Source organism: Platichthys flesus, chromosome 1 (assembly GCF_949316205.1).
Source record: "Platichthys flesus chromosome 1, fPlaFle2.1, whole genome shotgun sequence".
Lineage (NCBI taxonomy): Eukaryota > Metazoa > Chordata > Actinopteri > Pleuronectiformes > Pleuronectidae > Platichthys > Platichthys flesus.
Window position 1 is genome coordinate 2735087 of NC_084945.1, and position 13566 is coordinate 2748652.

Here is a 13566-nt window from a genome sequence, read left to right on the forward strand (position 1 = left end):
AGGAGGGATGCATGACACGAGGAGTTTGCTCGAGGCTATAAAATGCAATCACTCTTCCCTGGAAGGGCGAGCGAGGCGGCTCAGGAACCAGGCGGTGAGCAGAGTGGCTCTGTGAGGGTACGGCCCCCCCGCTCTCCCCCTGAACCGGACCACAGGCTGCCTGCACAGAGGAGCTGCTGAGCCTCCAGGCTGCAGTGACTTTCTGTCATTATCAATTCTGTGGTCATGGTTACTAAGAGAGCATGTGTACGTCTCTGACATCCGGATCTGCCCATCTGTTTGTTGTTTCCCTTGTCGTGTTTGTGTGTTGTGTGTGTGTGTGTGTGTGTGTACACTGGCAGATCCAGGGCCCAGCAGGACTCCATCTTGTTTTCTGTCCCACGCTGTGTCGAACGCTATGAGGGGATAAATATTTGAAAAGCAGAGGAAAGCCCCCGTGTCCCCAGCTGCTGAGGCCTGAGGTGGGCCAGCCCTGCATCAGCTGCACCTTCTACCCCCGACTTACTTTCTACCTAAACATCGACTCGGCTCGGAGCGCTCCTCGATGCCCCGCCCCTTCGGCCCCGTAGAGCTCGGTGGGAAAGGTCGCCACCCCTAAGTGCAGGCGCTGCTGAATTCAGCAAATGCAAGAAGCTCAGATGAATAAGTAAAACCGTCGATGACAGCGAGTCCGGACACGTCATGGTGAGTGCTCAGAGGGTCGGGTGTAGTTTGCTGATCAAGAGAAAAGTGGTGAAGGCTCGGCTGAGGTTCCACGCGGGTTTAAGAAGGAAGAAAATATGAATGATTTAAGAAGGAGGGAAATAGAAAAAGATGAATCAGAGGCTCGATCCGACTGTTCAAGGGGTTCAGTACAGATGATCTCACAGAGAGGAGATGGCCCTGCAGTCTGGACCTTTCTGTTCACACGGGTTCGGTTACTTTGGTTCTGGGATCTGTTTTTCGTGCTTTGGGTCCCTTCATCGCCGGGCTGCCCTTTAGAAGTTTGATCTCAGGGAACTAGTGCTCAGTAGGAGTTTATTAAGGTTTGATTGAGTTGTGTTTCTGATCCCTGTCCATTGTTTGGTTTGGTGGTTTGTCGTCAGCACGGTTGTGACAAAAACGATTGAAGGGATTTGCTCACAGTTTGGTGGAAGGATGGGAAAGGGGTCGAAGAATGAACACAGTGCATTTAGCCGTGTATCCAGGAGTTTGATCACTTTCTTTAACATTGCAGGACCCGGTGTTAGTTATAACAATTTCAATGGAACATTGCAGACTTGGTGCAGAGTCTCAGGGACTGTGTGTAGCTCTAAGCTCTACTGAGAACCCTACAAGTTTGTTCTGAGAGGCTTTTGAATGTAATATTTAAAAATTGGCCTGACATGAAACTTCAAACATATCGAGTGATAAAGACAAAAAAGAACCTTTATGCATTTTAATGTGGTACAACCAGAGAGCTCTCTGGAAAATGGACTTAACATCCACAAAGGTTGAAGGTTTTTCTTTTCTCCTCCTCGTCCTCTTCACACACAAACGCACAAACACACTTACACACTTCTCTCCCACGACGCCTCATCTCTCACGAGGCCGACGTGGATTGTCTGTAGCGAGGCCATCAATCACCGCGCTGACGACAGCTCCATAAACAGAAGGGCAGCCTACCCACTGCTCTCTGCTGGGCCGTGATAGCATTCACATCATCCTGCAGCACTTCCCTTCCTTCCTGCTGACCTCTGCACAGTTTCAGTGGCAAGGACGGGACTCTGCTTATCACCACTCGCTGGATTTAGCCCCGCGTCGGTCGAGGTAGCGACACCCAGGTGTCAGCGGGGGGGGATGTGGCGTTGTAAATAAACCGCTGGGCAGAATGTGACCTCTGTTCCCTGATCAGTGTCGAGCAAACAACCGACAGTAGAAACAAAACTCATGGTAGGGCAGATGTCCAATTCATTCATGAATCAAATCATACATTTCCATTATTGATTCAACTTCTAATCTTCATTCAGTCAATTTCCAGATAGATTAAAATAGTGAAAATGACATTCCCGATTCCCTAGTGCCTAACCTGATGATGTCTTTAAATATTCTGTTTTCTTAAAGAAGGAAAATTGAAGATGAGTCATCAAAGATCAATATGATCAGTAGCACTTGGGTTTAACTCCCATTCAAAACAGTGCTTCTTGATATTTCTGTATTTTGCCCCCTTAAAAAAAACTGAATTTCATATTAACTGTGTACTTTTTAATCTTTTAAAGTCGCATGTGCTCGACTGCTGAGCTCTGTGGACCGACTGCCCTGTGCAGCCTGGTGTGTTTTGTTTCCTCCAGGTTCCGGCTCTTTATACACAAACCCACGACACTAACAAAGCCAGTTTGTGTGTTTGCCTGTGCCCATTGTTGCCACAGCGTCTTTGAGTTCCTCGCTAACATCCACTCGTTGTAAGGTCGAGACAATAACCATGAACAGAGTGCCACAGCTCTGCACTGGCTTGACCCCCGTGGCCCTTCCTGTTGCCTTTAACACCCCCTCCACGTCCTCCCTTGACCCCTGACCTCTGCAGTAAAGCCTGGCCGGGCTGTCATGTCAGGACAAGGCGGGGGTGTGCTCCCGGCCTTTTGACAGCGCGATGACAACCTGCTGCTTTTCTTTCTAATAATCCTCAGGAGGAGAGTTACTCCACCCTGCAGGACAATCACCTCTATGATCAAAGCCTTCATGTCATTAAACAGCTTGTTGTGCGCTTTGATAAGGATTTGTATTTTCTTTTCATCCGACTGTGGTGACGAAAGAAACCAAAGCCATATTTTCAAATAGTAAAAGCATAAAAACTTAAATTACCAGCTCAGAGTTCAGCCTCATGACTGACCATTGCTCAACAACAGTTTTTACAAGTACGCTGGTTTACAACAGCTGAGTCAGCAGTTAAAAAGTAAAACACTTGTGCACTTTGCACTGAGGGCTCCCTGTGACAACGTGATGAAGAACTAAAATCTGATTTTTAAATCATAACAGAATTCTTAAAGGTTTAGGAATCAGCAAACTATCTGAAAATGTATTAACACACTTTTCTTTAATCTTTACTTCTGGATGCACAATTGCAAGAACAAGAATTTGAACCCCATAAAACACGATCATAAAAGACGATTATAATCTTTTGTGTCTTTATTGAATTCATCCTTTAAACGTCGGCCCTGCTGATGAATAAGAGAAAAGAAACGCTGGACTCAAAAACTTGTTAAGGTTCAAGTTTGCTGGTTCAAGGTCTTGGCTCAGACGAGGCCCACTCCCGAAGGTAGACTGTCTTTGCTTGAAGTTGTTTTCTTGTAGATTTTCTAAAATGTTAAGATCCATAGTTCTGCTCGGTCACCGAACATCTGCCGAGCTTCAGCTGTGACATTGTCCTTTAAGAAACCTCGATAACCTCGATAAACTCCACCGGCCCTCGCTGCTGATGATGGTTTCATGTTGGTACGCAAGTTTCATCCGTCCACAAGACATTTTCCATGTAGTGCTATAGACTGACCCGGTGTCTTTAGGTCCCCCTCTGTGATGTCCTGCCACGGACCCCCTGCTGCTGGGAGAAACGTCCTCCATCTTTATCTACAGTCCATGGCCACTACTTGCAAAACACACCCTCACCTCCAGTGAGCGGTCAACTTGCATCGGCTCCTTGACTCCTTCTGTGAAAGTAACTTCTGAAGTTCTGCCACCTCCCTGGGCTGATTCATGAAGTGGAGCCACCACCGCTTGTTGCTTCTTTCTTTCTCTCGGTTCTGTTGGAGCCTGAAGAGCTGCAGACCTTCAGCGAGGACAAATCACAATGAAGCTCTCTCATAATTTCCCTCCACACTTCATCCGCTCTCAGGATTGTGTGGACTTAATGAAAAAGTTTGACACACTCGCAGCTTTTTCCATTTCATTTCATTTCATAATGTTTTTTGTTGTATTTTTTTCAATTAGCTTGTGGACCTGAGAGTGTTGGGCTGCAGGCCTTGGAGCGGAGCTGGAAAATGAAACCTTGCCTGTCAGTTATTGTCACTGAGGAAAGCTCACTATTTCCCAGAGATATAATTCCCCCCAAGCCTCCCTCTGCGCTCTCTCTCCCCCCCCCCCCCCCCCCCCCACGTGTACATTGTTCTCCAGGATCAAGTTCATGGGGGTTGGGGCTGGAGGAGGGTAATGGTACCCTTGTCCGTGTCAGGGCAGGTTGAATGGGTCTGTAACTCCCCCCCCCAGCCCCCCCAGCCCCTATACAGGCTCTGTGAATAGCTCCCGGATCCCCCCCCCCCCCCCCCCCTTTCCCCCGGACCTGCTTCCTGACAGATCCATATTTCAATTCACATGTGGACGTATCCGTGTTCCGGTAACAGCTCGCTGCTCAACCTCAGCCGCACCTGCCACGTTCGTACAACTACAACTTCTACACTACATACACACACACACACACACACACACACACACACACACAGACAGACTCAGATCATTCAAGCTACAGTTTATTGAACTGTTAAATATTATTATTTAAAATAGAGCTCACGTGAGACTGGATTTCTGAGGTTGATATCAACCTTTTATTTATTTTCAGTTTAACATAAAATATATTCCCTCAAAATTGGTGAATGAAGAGTAATGGCAGAGATATTGTGTAGGAGGTAGTTTATACTTTAAACAAAAAGCAGAAAACTAAGCATTTGATTAAAAAACGTTATTTCTAATAACGACATATGAAACAACCTTTTGAATAAATCTGAAATAAACAGTCGATTGAAAGAAAAGTAGTCAGCAACTATTTTTAATCATAAACTAATTATTTTGCTTTAAAATCAGATTTTTGTTTTTGTTTGCTGCTTTTTGAAAGAGAGGATTTTCTGCATTTCTACGTTTTTGTCCATGAAAGAAATTTAATATTTTTGGGTTTGATGTTAACGAGATGAGGTCAGCGGAGGCTCCAGGGAACTATTCAGGATTCTTTTCACTTTCTTCTCACATTTTTCAATTAAATAGATTTTTGCAAAGGAAAAAAGTGAATTCCATAAACATTTTGTCATTTGGTTTGTGTTAATTATCATAGAAACCAAATTAGACTTCAGATGCTTTGAGCTCTCAACCACCAGCTGAGACTTTCAATCCTCCCATGCTATACTGGTCCCTGCCGGACCAGGACTAATGCTCCTAAAACTGAAATGGTGGCATACTGGAGGCCAGGAAATCACTGGGCTCTGGATATCAAGTATAAGGTGCTTATATAAAAGGATAAATTAGTATTTGGTGCTAATGTTCCGGCTAACCTTGTTATTTCTCTCAATCTTTTTAGTTTTGCTGGGGTTGCACGTGAATAATCTTTTTCTTCCAAATCGCAGTGTGTTGACAGTCGTTAGCTAGTGACACACACACACAGACACACACACACAGACACACACGATCACAGGTTTAACTGTAGTCCTGGATCGCTTTCATGCCTATGAGCTAATCCAACGTGCGTGTGCGCGTGTGTGTTTGTGTGTGTGTGTGTGTGTGTGACGAGCAAACGACTGTCAACACACTGTGATGATGGCAGTGGATATACACTCGATCCTCTCCTCTCTCATTTGGTTTCCTGCTTCAGTATTGGGCACTTGCCCTTTTCTCTTTCGCTCTCATCGTTTCTCTGTCTACTCTCACAGACACACACACACACACACACACTCTCACACTCTCACACAAACACACACACTCTCTGACCTGTGTGTAGTGAAGTGCTGGGAGCTGCTGGGTCGTCGAGAGCAGCTGTGTTTGCTGTGAAGCATCTGCTGGCTGATGCAGCGGTTGTTTTACATTAGCAGCCTGCAGGTCAAACTGCAGCTGGCTGCATCTTAGTGCGAGGACAAACCCGAGGGATGGAGTGTGTGTGTCTCTGTGGCTGTAGCTTTGTGTGTGTGTGTGTGTGTGCGCACCAACCCGTCCCCATGGTTGTAGCCTTTCCTAAGCGGGCTAAGTCTGGTGGCTAACCCTTAGCGCCTCGGCATTTGGCAGCATGACTGCAGCGAGATTAATCCATTCCACACTCCATCAGTCACTAGGCACAGGTTATTAGTGCGGGGGCAGAGCAGAGCACACACACACAAACACACACACACACACACACTAACATTCACGGCCCCTTCACCCTTGTGACTTCGCCTTCTACCTCGTCCCCAAAGTTTGCAAAGGTGGCCTTGGCGTTGAGAGGCCATTTGTCAAAACCCAGCCAGACTCTCCACTTGGCTCCTTTTAATAAGGCTACCTGGGCTCTGGGATTACACACTAACACACACACACACACACACACACACACACACAGGTTATGTACTCTGCTTTGGCACATACTCATACAGCTTTGAGTGTCAGGTGGTACGTCCCGCGGGGCTTATAAAAGTCCCATTAACATGGCCTTCCTCATTGGTTCTGACAGGTTGATCAATTAGACCCCTCCCCCCGCTGATCCCAGGGCCACGCTGACTCAGAGGTCAGACACGATGGATCGCTGGACCTGCACACACTCTCTCAACCCCCCCCCCCCCCCCCCCCTCTCTCTCTCCCTCTCTGCTTTTATCTGCAGGCTGGTTACAGTGCAGTTGGTGTGATATCCCAGGGTGCATCTCTTTCAGGTGGTGGCTCTCACTACGACACATTCACACACATGGTGCTCTGTCTCACCCTGCAGAGGGCTGTGTGTTTGTGCGTCCCTGTGTGTGTTTGCTCTTTTGCAGAACAAATGTGTGCATGGGAAACGGAGGCTTTCCTCTGATGTGAAGGATTTCCCAGTTCTCACTTTATTAAAGGGTTAAGCAGGTCTCTGCTGTAACGTTCCCATACAACAATCCAACATTCACACCCACTTCACACCACGGAGGGGCAGCTGTATGGAGGGTTTTGTTACACAACAACTGGTGCTTCTCATGTGAACCCAGGGCAACACTGTGAATGACTTCCCCAGGAGAACGATGCTTCTTCTCCCTCTCCTCCTGGAGCGTGGCCATTCAGGAGGACTGTGAACACAGAGGGCGACATCTTACAAACCTGTTATGTGAGCGAGAAGCTTTCAGAATCGTTTTCATCCTTAGCTATTGGAATGTGTCTGTCTGCCGTGGTCATCTGTGTAGGAAGCTGAAACAGGTCTTTATCATCGAGGGGCAGTCGGGTCTTTCCAGGGTTTCGTGGGTCTTTTGTCACTGAGTTTTCAGGCTCAGGAAATAAATAAAATCAGTGTCTGCAGGTGTAATGATACAAATACACAGAGAGATTGTATAGATCAGGGGTCACCAACAAGTAGCCCTCCATACTACTCAGTACCTTCGAAGTAGCTCTGTCTCAAAAAGGTTGGTGACCCCTGGTATAGATACACAATGAGGTCCGTACTGTAACGCTGTATGAAGGAGATATACGCTTAAACCGGCAATAACTAATAAGAGTGACATGACCAGGACACTTTAGAATTAATATAGAACACCTTCATGTGTCTTAAGTCATTCTGTAGCTCATCTTTTAGTTCAATAGTCTGGTGTTGCCCGCCTTGTTATAAGTAAAATATAAAAAATTGTGTTAATGCTGTCATGATGTCTGTGGTGTCTCGATTTGATGCATTTCGAGCAATAATGGCTAAAATATAATATTTTGAATTATTTTTGGCTTCTGGAAATCATCTTGACCCTTCTCTTTGTGTGTGGGCTGGGGGGGGGGGGGGGGGTGGAGGTGTGGGGGGGGGTCACTGCACCATGTCTAAGATGTTATTGAAAAAATTGGATAAAACCTGAGAAGCTGCGACGCTGATTCAGTGAAGATGGTCACGATGATCCATTAAGAGAGGGAGGAGCCTGATTAAAAGGCCTAATGAGAGGAGTGAAGCGTTAAGTGTGTGTGTCTGGGGGGGGGGGGGGGGGGGGTATTCAGGGGATATCATAGCCTGTCTTGGGACCCGGGGAGCATGGCCCGGGGTGGGGGGGGGGGGCAGAGGGGTTAAGAACAGTGTCACGTCCACAGAGACGCAGCCGTCCTAATGATGTCCAGCGGCCTAATTGAATATTGACGTTCTGCACACGGGGGCTGAGTGGCCTCCGTGTGTTTCACCTCCGCTGGCTTCCTGCGCTGCTGGTTCTTACCCCGCTCGAACCATTTCATTACCACAGGGTGTGTGGGGGGGGGGAACCTTCAATCCTTAAACGCCCCTGTTACCATGGTTACCTGCTCTTCATCCCTCTTTGATGCAGCGTTTCACTTCGGCGACCGACTTCATGTTGTTTCTTCTCCTCAGTGAGTTTTCTGTTTTTGCTGCAAACACTTATTTCCTGGAGTCAGCAGCTGGAACGCATACCTGTAACATCTGGGGGGGGGGGGGGGGGGGGGAGAGTCTCTGTCTTACAGTTACAAGTCCTCTCTCTGTCTCTCTCTCTCTCTCTCTCTCTCTCTCTCTCTCTCTCTCTCTCTCTCCTCTCTCTCTCGTTCTTTTCTCTGGTGTCACCTCCTTTTCTTTCTCTATTTCTGTGTCTGTGTTTTACTCTCCCCCCCCCCCCCCCCCCCCCACTGCGCCTGCCTCCAGACGCTTCCCCTTTGTTGCCACGGCGACGTGCTCCAGATGGCGAGTGTCAAGACACACACACACACACACACACACACACACACACACACACACACACACACACACACACACACACACACAATGGTCCAGATATATACTCTCTGAGACAGACTGAGACTCCAGCACCGCACATTCTGTTCAACACTCACATCCTACTCAGAAGCTGGTGGACCTGCCCGACACGCACACAGACCTACACACACACACACACACACACACACAGACCTACACACATAGCAGTACAGTATAATAAAACCTGTGTTGCAGCCACACAGGAAACAATCTCTCCTTTCTGTGACCGGGATGTCATTAATCTTGGCGGAGGTTAACAAATGCACTTGCAGTGAAGGTATATTTCATAGGCAGGCAGCCGACAATGGGGCCATTGTGGTGTCGAGCCGTGGTGCCCCCCCCCCCCTGCATTCAGTCAGGACCTTTTGCTTGGCTCTGGATCCCCGGCTCATGTCGGGGGTTATGTTTCATCTCCCAGACGAATGTGTTTATTCAGGAGAAACATGTGAAACACGGAGCCAAATCAACGCTGCGGCTGTTTATTCATGAAGCCTCCATTTGTTTTCCTGAACGGAGGGAAAATAAACGCGTTCGGCCATTTCTCAAAATTTGGCCTTGTTGCTATTACTCAAAAAAGCCGAGCCAGACAAACACCCGGGCTCCTCCACAGCTCCAGCGGCATCGGAGAAGTGGCGAGTCGTCCCAGTTAATCCATTAGACTTCCATTAGCTCCGATTTGTGTGATTAGTTCTAATTAATCAGTTCAGTCTGTGGCCTTCACTCCCCCGTGCGCTGCTCACATTTCATTTTTAACCTCATTCCTCAGCTCTCCACCGAGCGAGAGAACGAGGCAACGACTGAGCGAGCAAATCCAAGAGCGAAGGCATCAGGTCCCCCCCCCCCCCCCCCCCCCCCGCCGCCTTCTTCTCAGAGAGCTCTCCACACTGCTCCACCTCCAGATCCACATGGGTGGAGCCGGAGCTCGGACGCCATCGTGATGCTTTCACCGGGCCCGGCTGAAGCACGACTGTGTTTGTCATGTCTTGTTTGATGCCGTATGAGCCTGGTTGTGTTTTGAAATGATCCGTGAGGGATTGTGATCTCCCCCCCCCCCCCCCCCCACACACGAGTATTGATCAGTGAGGGGCGCGTCCATCCTTCACTGTAACAGAGCGTATTGATGCTTGTGGAGCCCTGATTTCCCCTCGGTCAGATTCCAGCAGAGCTCCGTCTCTCAGTGCCCGGAAGCTGCTCTGAACTTTGCCGCCAGCCCCCCCGAAGTGACCGGGGAGGACGTCTTTTCATCAGCGAGGCTCTGCCGCAAACCTCAGAGTGAAATTAAAAGCTCTTTCTGCGGGGGTGCAGGAGTCAGTCGGTTTATAAACTGAGGAATTATGTGATGATAATCTGTCTTCCTTTCCTCTGTTGTCAACCGTCTTCTGCCATTACTGCTATTGTGATAAATGAAGGCTCAATTTATCAACTGGCCTCTGCTCGATTTCTCTCTTCTCCCCTCGCCCCCCCCCCCCGCTCCAACATACAACCTCTGCACGCTTCGCTTTATTTCTTCATCTGTTCTCAACCCCTTGCATCCACCCATCCGTCCACCCGTCCATCCATCCCTCATTCCCACTCAGCCGCATCGAGTCTTTCTATGTGTGGTGAGGGGGGGAGGCTGAGATGCTGCCTGTCACCCCCCCGAGCTGCAGACTCCCATCCAGCTGCTGGAGGTGGCCGGGCTGCTGTCCATCAATCTGCAACTGGGAAGCTGGGGGGGGGGGATTTAAATGTATAAAGGCATTCATATTTCCTCTGTAGTATAGCGACTCTATTTCTCATAATCTGTTTTTTCTCGACTTAATTAGAATAATTGCAATTAATTGTAGAAATATTGTAATTTTATGGTATTTCCTGATTTATTTTGCTCTGTGAAGATCAGTCAGCTTCAAACTGTAAATACATAACTATAACTGTTCTATAAGGTGAAAATAGTGAATATCAAAGTTGTGTTGACATCGGGTTGTCGTACCATTTAAGAAGCCAAAAGCTCAGAGTTTTAAATCTGTATTAACTGATTTAAAACTCACAGACATGTTGTGAGTTTCACTTTTAGCCCAGACTCCCAAACTGTTCCGACAATCACAAATCAAAACTCAAATCTTTTATTGTGAAAGAGTTAACGGTGCATGAACCTGCCTGCGGCGCTTTGTGTTACACATACAGTTTCATTTAGTGTGGTTTTGTGTTTATGTTAAAGTCTCTTAGCTCCTGAACATGCATCCCTGTCAGTCATGTGCATACTTTGGTTCTGTTTGTGGTTATTTGGATCCAAACACAGATTATGGCTGAAGCTATGAATATATAATTTATGTCTATGAATGTGTGGAGTGAATTTATTTCGGAGCATTAAAACAAAACCCTGCTGCCGCTGCAGGTTTTAGAAAAGCTGTATAAATGTGATTATAACCGCTGCTTCCTAATAACGATTTTTATATTTCTGCCATAATCACGGTTTGACTTGGTCTCCTGAGTGTCGTTAATGTGATCTCCCCCCCCCCCCTTGTCTCCACAGGACTCCGTGGTTTAACGGCTGGGGGTTCAACCTGCCTCGGGGTCAGTCTCTGCTGGATAAATGGAACCAGGTCCCTGAAGGCATCGACATCCTGATGACCCACGGTCCTCCACTCGGTGAGTCCAATTAACCAATCACAGTCCCCCTCATTACCATATCCAACGAGGATGGGCCTCATTATTCAGATCTGTGTGGAATCACCGGGGGGGGAGTCGCAGCAGGCCGTGTGTGTCTGTGTGTGTGTGTGTGTGTGTGTGTGTGTGTGTGTGTGTGTGTGTGTGTGTGTGTGTGTGTGTGTGTGTGTGTGTGTGTGTGTGTGTGTTTGCCTTACACTCTCACCATGGCCCCCTGATTCAATATTTGTTTGACTTTATGGAAAAGAAAACACATTTTCTCAGTCTCCCTTCAGCCCCGCTTCAGTTTTCCTTCTAGCTGTTGTGTGTTTTTGTGTTCCATTTTGTGTTTGTGTTTTTTTTTCTTCCCGCTCTCCATCTGGCTTCATTGAGTGATTTCCCTCCCTCTCGCCTACGGAGCGGTGCAGCAGCTCTGTGGCTGTTTGATTGCATGGAAACTCGATTTTGCAGCAGAGTGACAGACGCTGCAAACGATCGGAGAGAGACCATGGGAAAGGACGGGGGGGGGGGGAGCTGTTGAGGATGTAGACACAAATGGAAGAAAAATAAATCTGTGCTGCACAACTGTGGAGGAAATATCCAGAGAGGGTTTCAGAATGTGAATCTGAGTCATTAAAACATAAACACTATCAGTGGTTTAGAAAGTAGAGCCTGTTCTTCAGACAGTCACAGCTCAGGAAATCCATTCCTCCTGTCAGGACTGTGGAGGGATCTGACTATTAACTGAAAACTGTGTGTGTGTGTGTGTGTGCAGGCTTCAGAGACTGGGTTCCTAAGGAGCTGCAGCGGGTCGGCTGCGTGGAGCTGCTCAACACGGTCCAGAAGAGGGTGCGACCCAAGCTTCATGCCTTCGGAGGCATCCACGAAGGTACGGGGGGGGTCCCAGGGTTTAGAAAATTAATTTTTACATAGAAAGAGGAGCCTCATCCAAAAACAGGGGATTTCAAAGGCAACACAACATTGTGTGTTGGACTTCAACCTCTCGTTTATGTGCACAGATGTAAACTGTGAGGTAAATCCTGCAGGGGGAAGGAATGAAGGTTTCCTGGATGATTTAGTGTCGGCTCCAGATGCATCACAGACATTCTGAGCCTACAAAGTAAAGTGTGGCCACATTCCTTCAGATTAAATGTGGAGGATCTAAACCGTGGCTGGTCTGTACCTTCCACAAGTCGCCATCTATTTGTCCTCCAAACTAAACCTCAAGTGTAGAAGAGCAACATTATATTACATCACTGACATTTTGGGTGAACTTTGATCCTCTTCTTCTGACCTCAGTTGATGAGCCTTTTCATATTAAGAGCTCAATCCTCCGCCAAGGCTCAACTCAAGTTCTGTCCAGCAAAATGACACACACTCAAATAAATCAGTTCCCTAAATATATCAGTTTTTCACCATTAATTATTCTGTGAGAAATCAAAAAGCCCTATTTCATCTTGATAATAAAACCATCGCCTCTTGAGATCTTGGTCGATGTCTTCTTCACGTATTGCAATGTTAAGATATTTGTTTTATTTATGAATTTTGTCTTCATTTTTTTGTCTGTAACATCGTCAGAGAATAGAAGGGAAGGTTAATGTTTGAACACTTGATTGGAAAGTTAGTGGTGTAAAATGACAAAACTGAGTTACAACAGTTATCAGTAGAAATGCTTGTGTTTAAGATGTGGACGTTAAGTTTCTTTGTGTGTCTCACTCCTCTGTCCTCTGTCCTCTGTCCTCTGTCCTCTGTCCTCACTCCTGTGTCCTCTGTCCTCTGTCCTCTGTCCTCACTCCTGTGTCCTCTGTCCTCTGTCCTCTGTCCTCACTCCTGTGTCCTCTGTCCTCACTCCTGTGTCCTCTGTCCTCTGTCCTCTCTCCTCTCTCCTCACTCCTCTGTCCTCACTCCTGTGTCCTCTGTCCTCTGTCCTCAGGCTACGGGATCATGACAGACGGCTTCACGACGTTCGTCAACGCGTCGACCTGCACGGTCAGTTTCCAGCCCACCAACCCCCCCATCGTGTTCGACCTGCCCAACCCCTCCACCTCCTGAGACCAGAGGACACATGGGGCGGGGCGGGGGGGGCGGGGCTGGATGGGTGGGGTGGGGAGGGGAGGGGCAGGTTAAACTACTTTTTTTTCTATAAATATGTTCAGTTTAAAAAACAAAAAAACAAAAAACTTCTAAATGTTTCTTTGCAAAAACTTTTGTTCGTCTCGACGCTGATTGAGGCGGAGACGATGTGTGGGGGGAGGGGGGGGGGTCAAAGGAGAATACCGGTGTTTTTTATTTTT

The 13566-nt window shown here is 47.6% G+C and overlaps 1 protein-coding gene across 2 annotated transcripts in view; it reads left to right on the forward strand.

The window, feature by feature from the left end:
* Positions 1–13347, forward strand: part of mpped2a (metallophosphoesterase domain containing 2a) — a 51383-nt gene extending 38036 nt beyond the window's left edge. For both annotated transcript variants that reach the window (XM_062392316.1, XM_062392324.1), the window contains exons 5-7: positions 11160–11275; positions 12048–12161; positions 13206–13347. In XM_062392316.1, coding sequence (XP_062248300.1) covers positions 11160–11275; positions 12048–12161; positions 13206–13324 — 349 coding nt within the window. In that variant the 3' untranslated portion in view covers positions 13325–13347. The remainder of the gene's footprint in view (positions 1–11159; positions 11276–12047; positions 12162–13205) is intronic.
* The last annotated feature ends 219 nt before the right edge of the window (positions 13348–13566 follow it).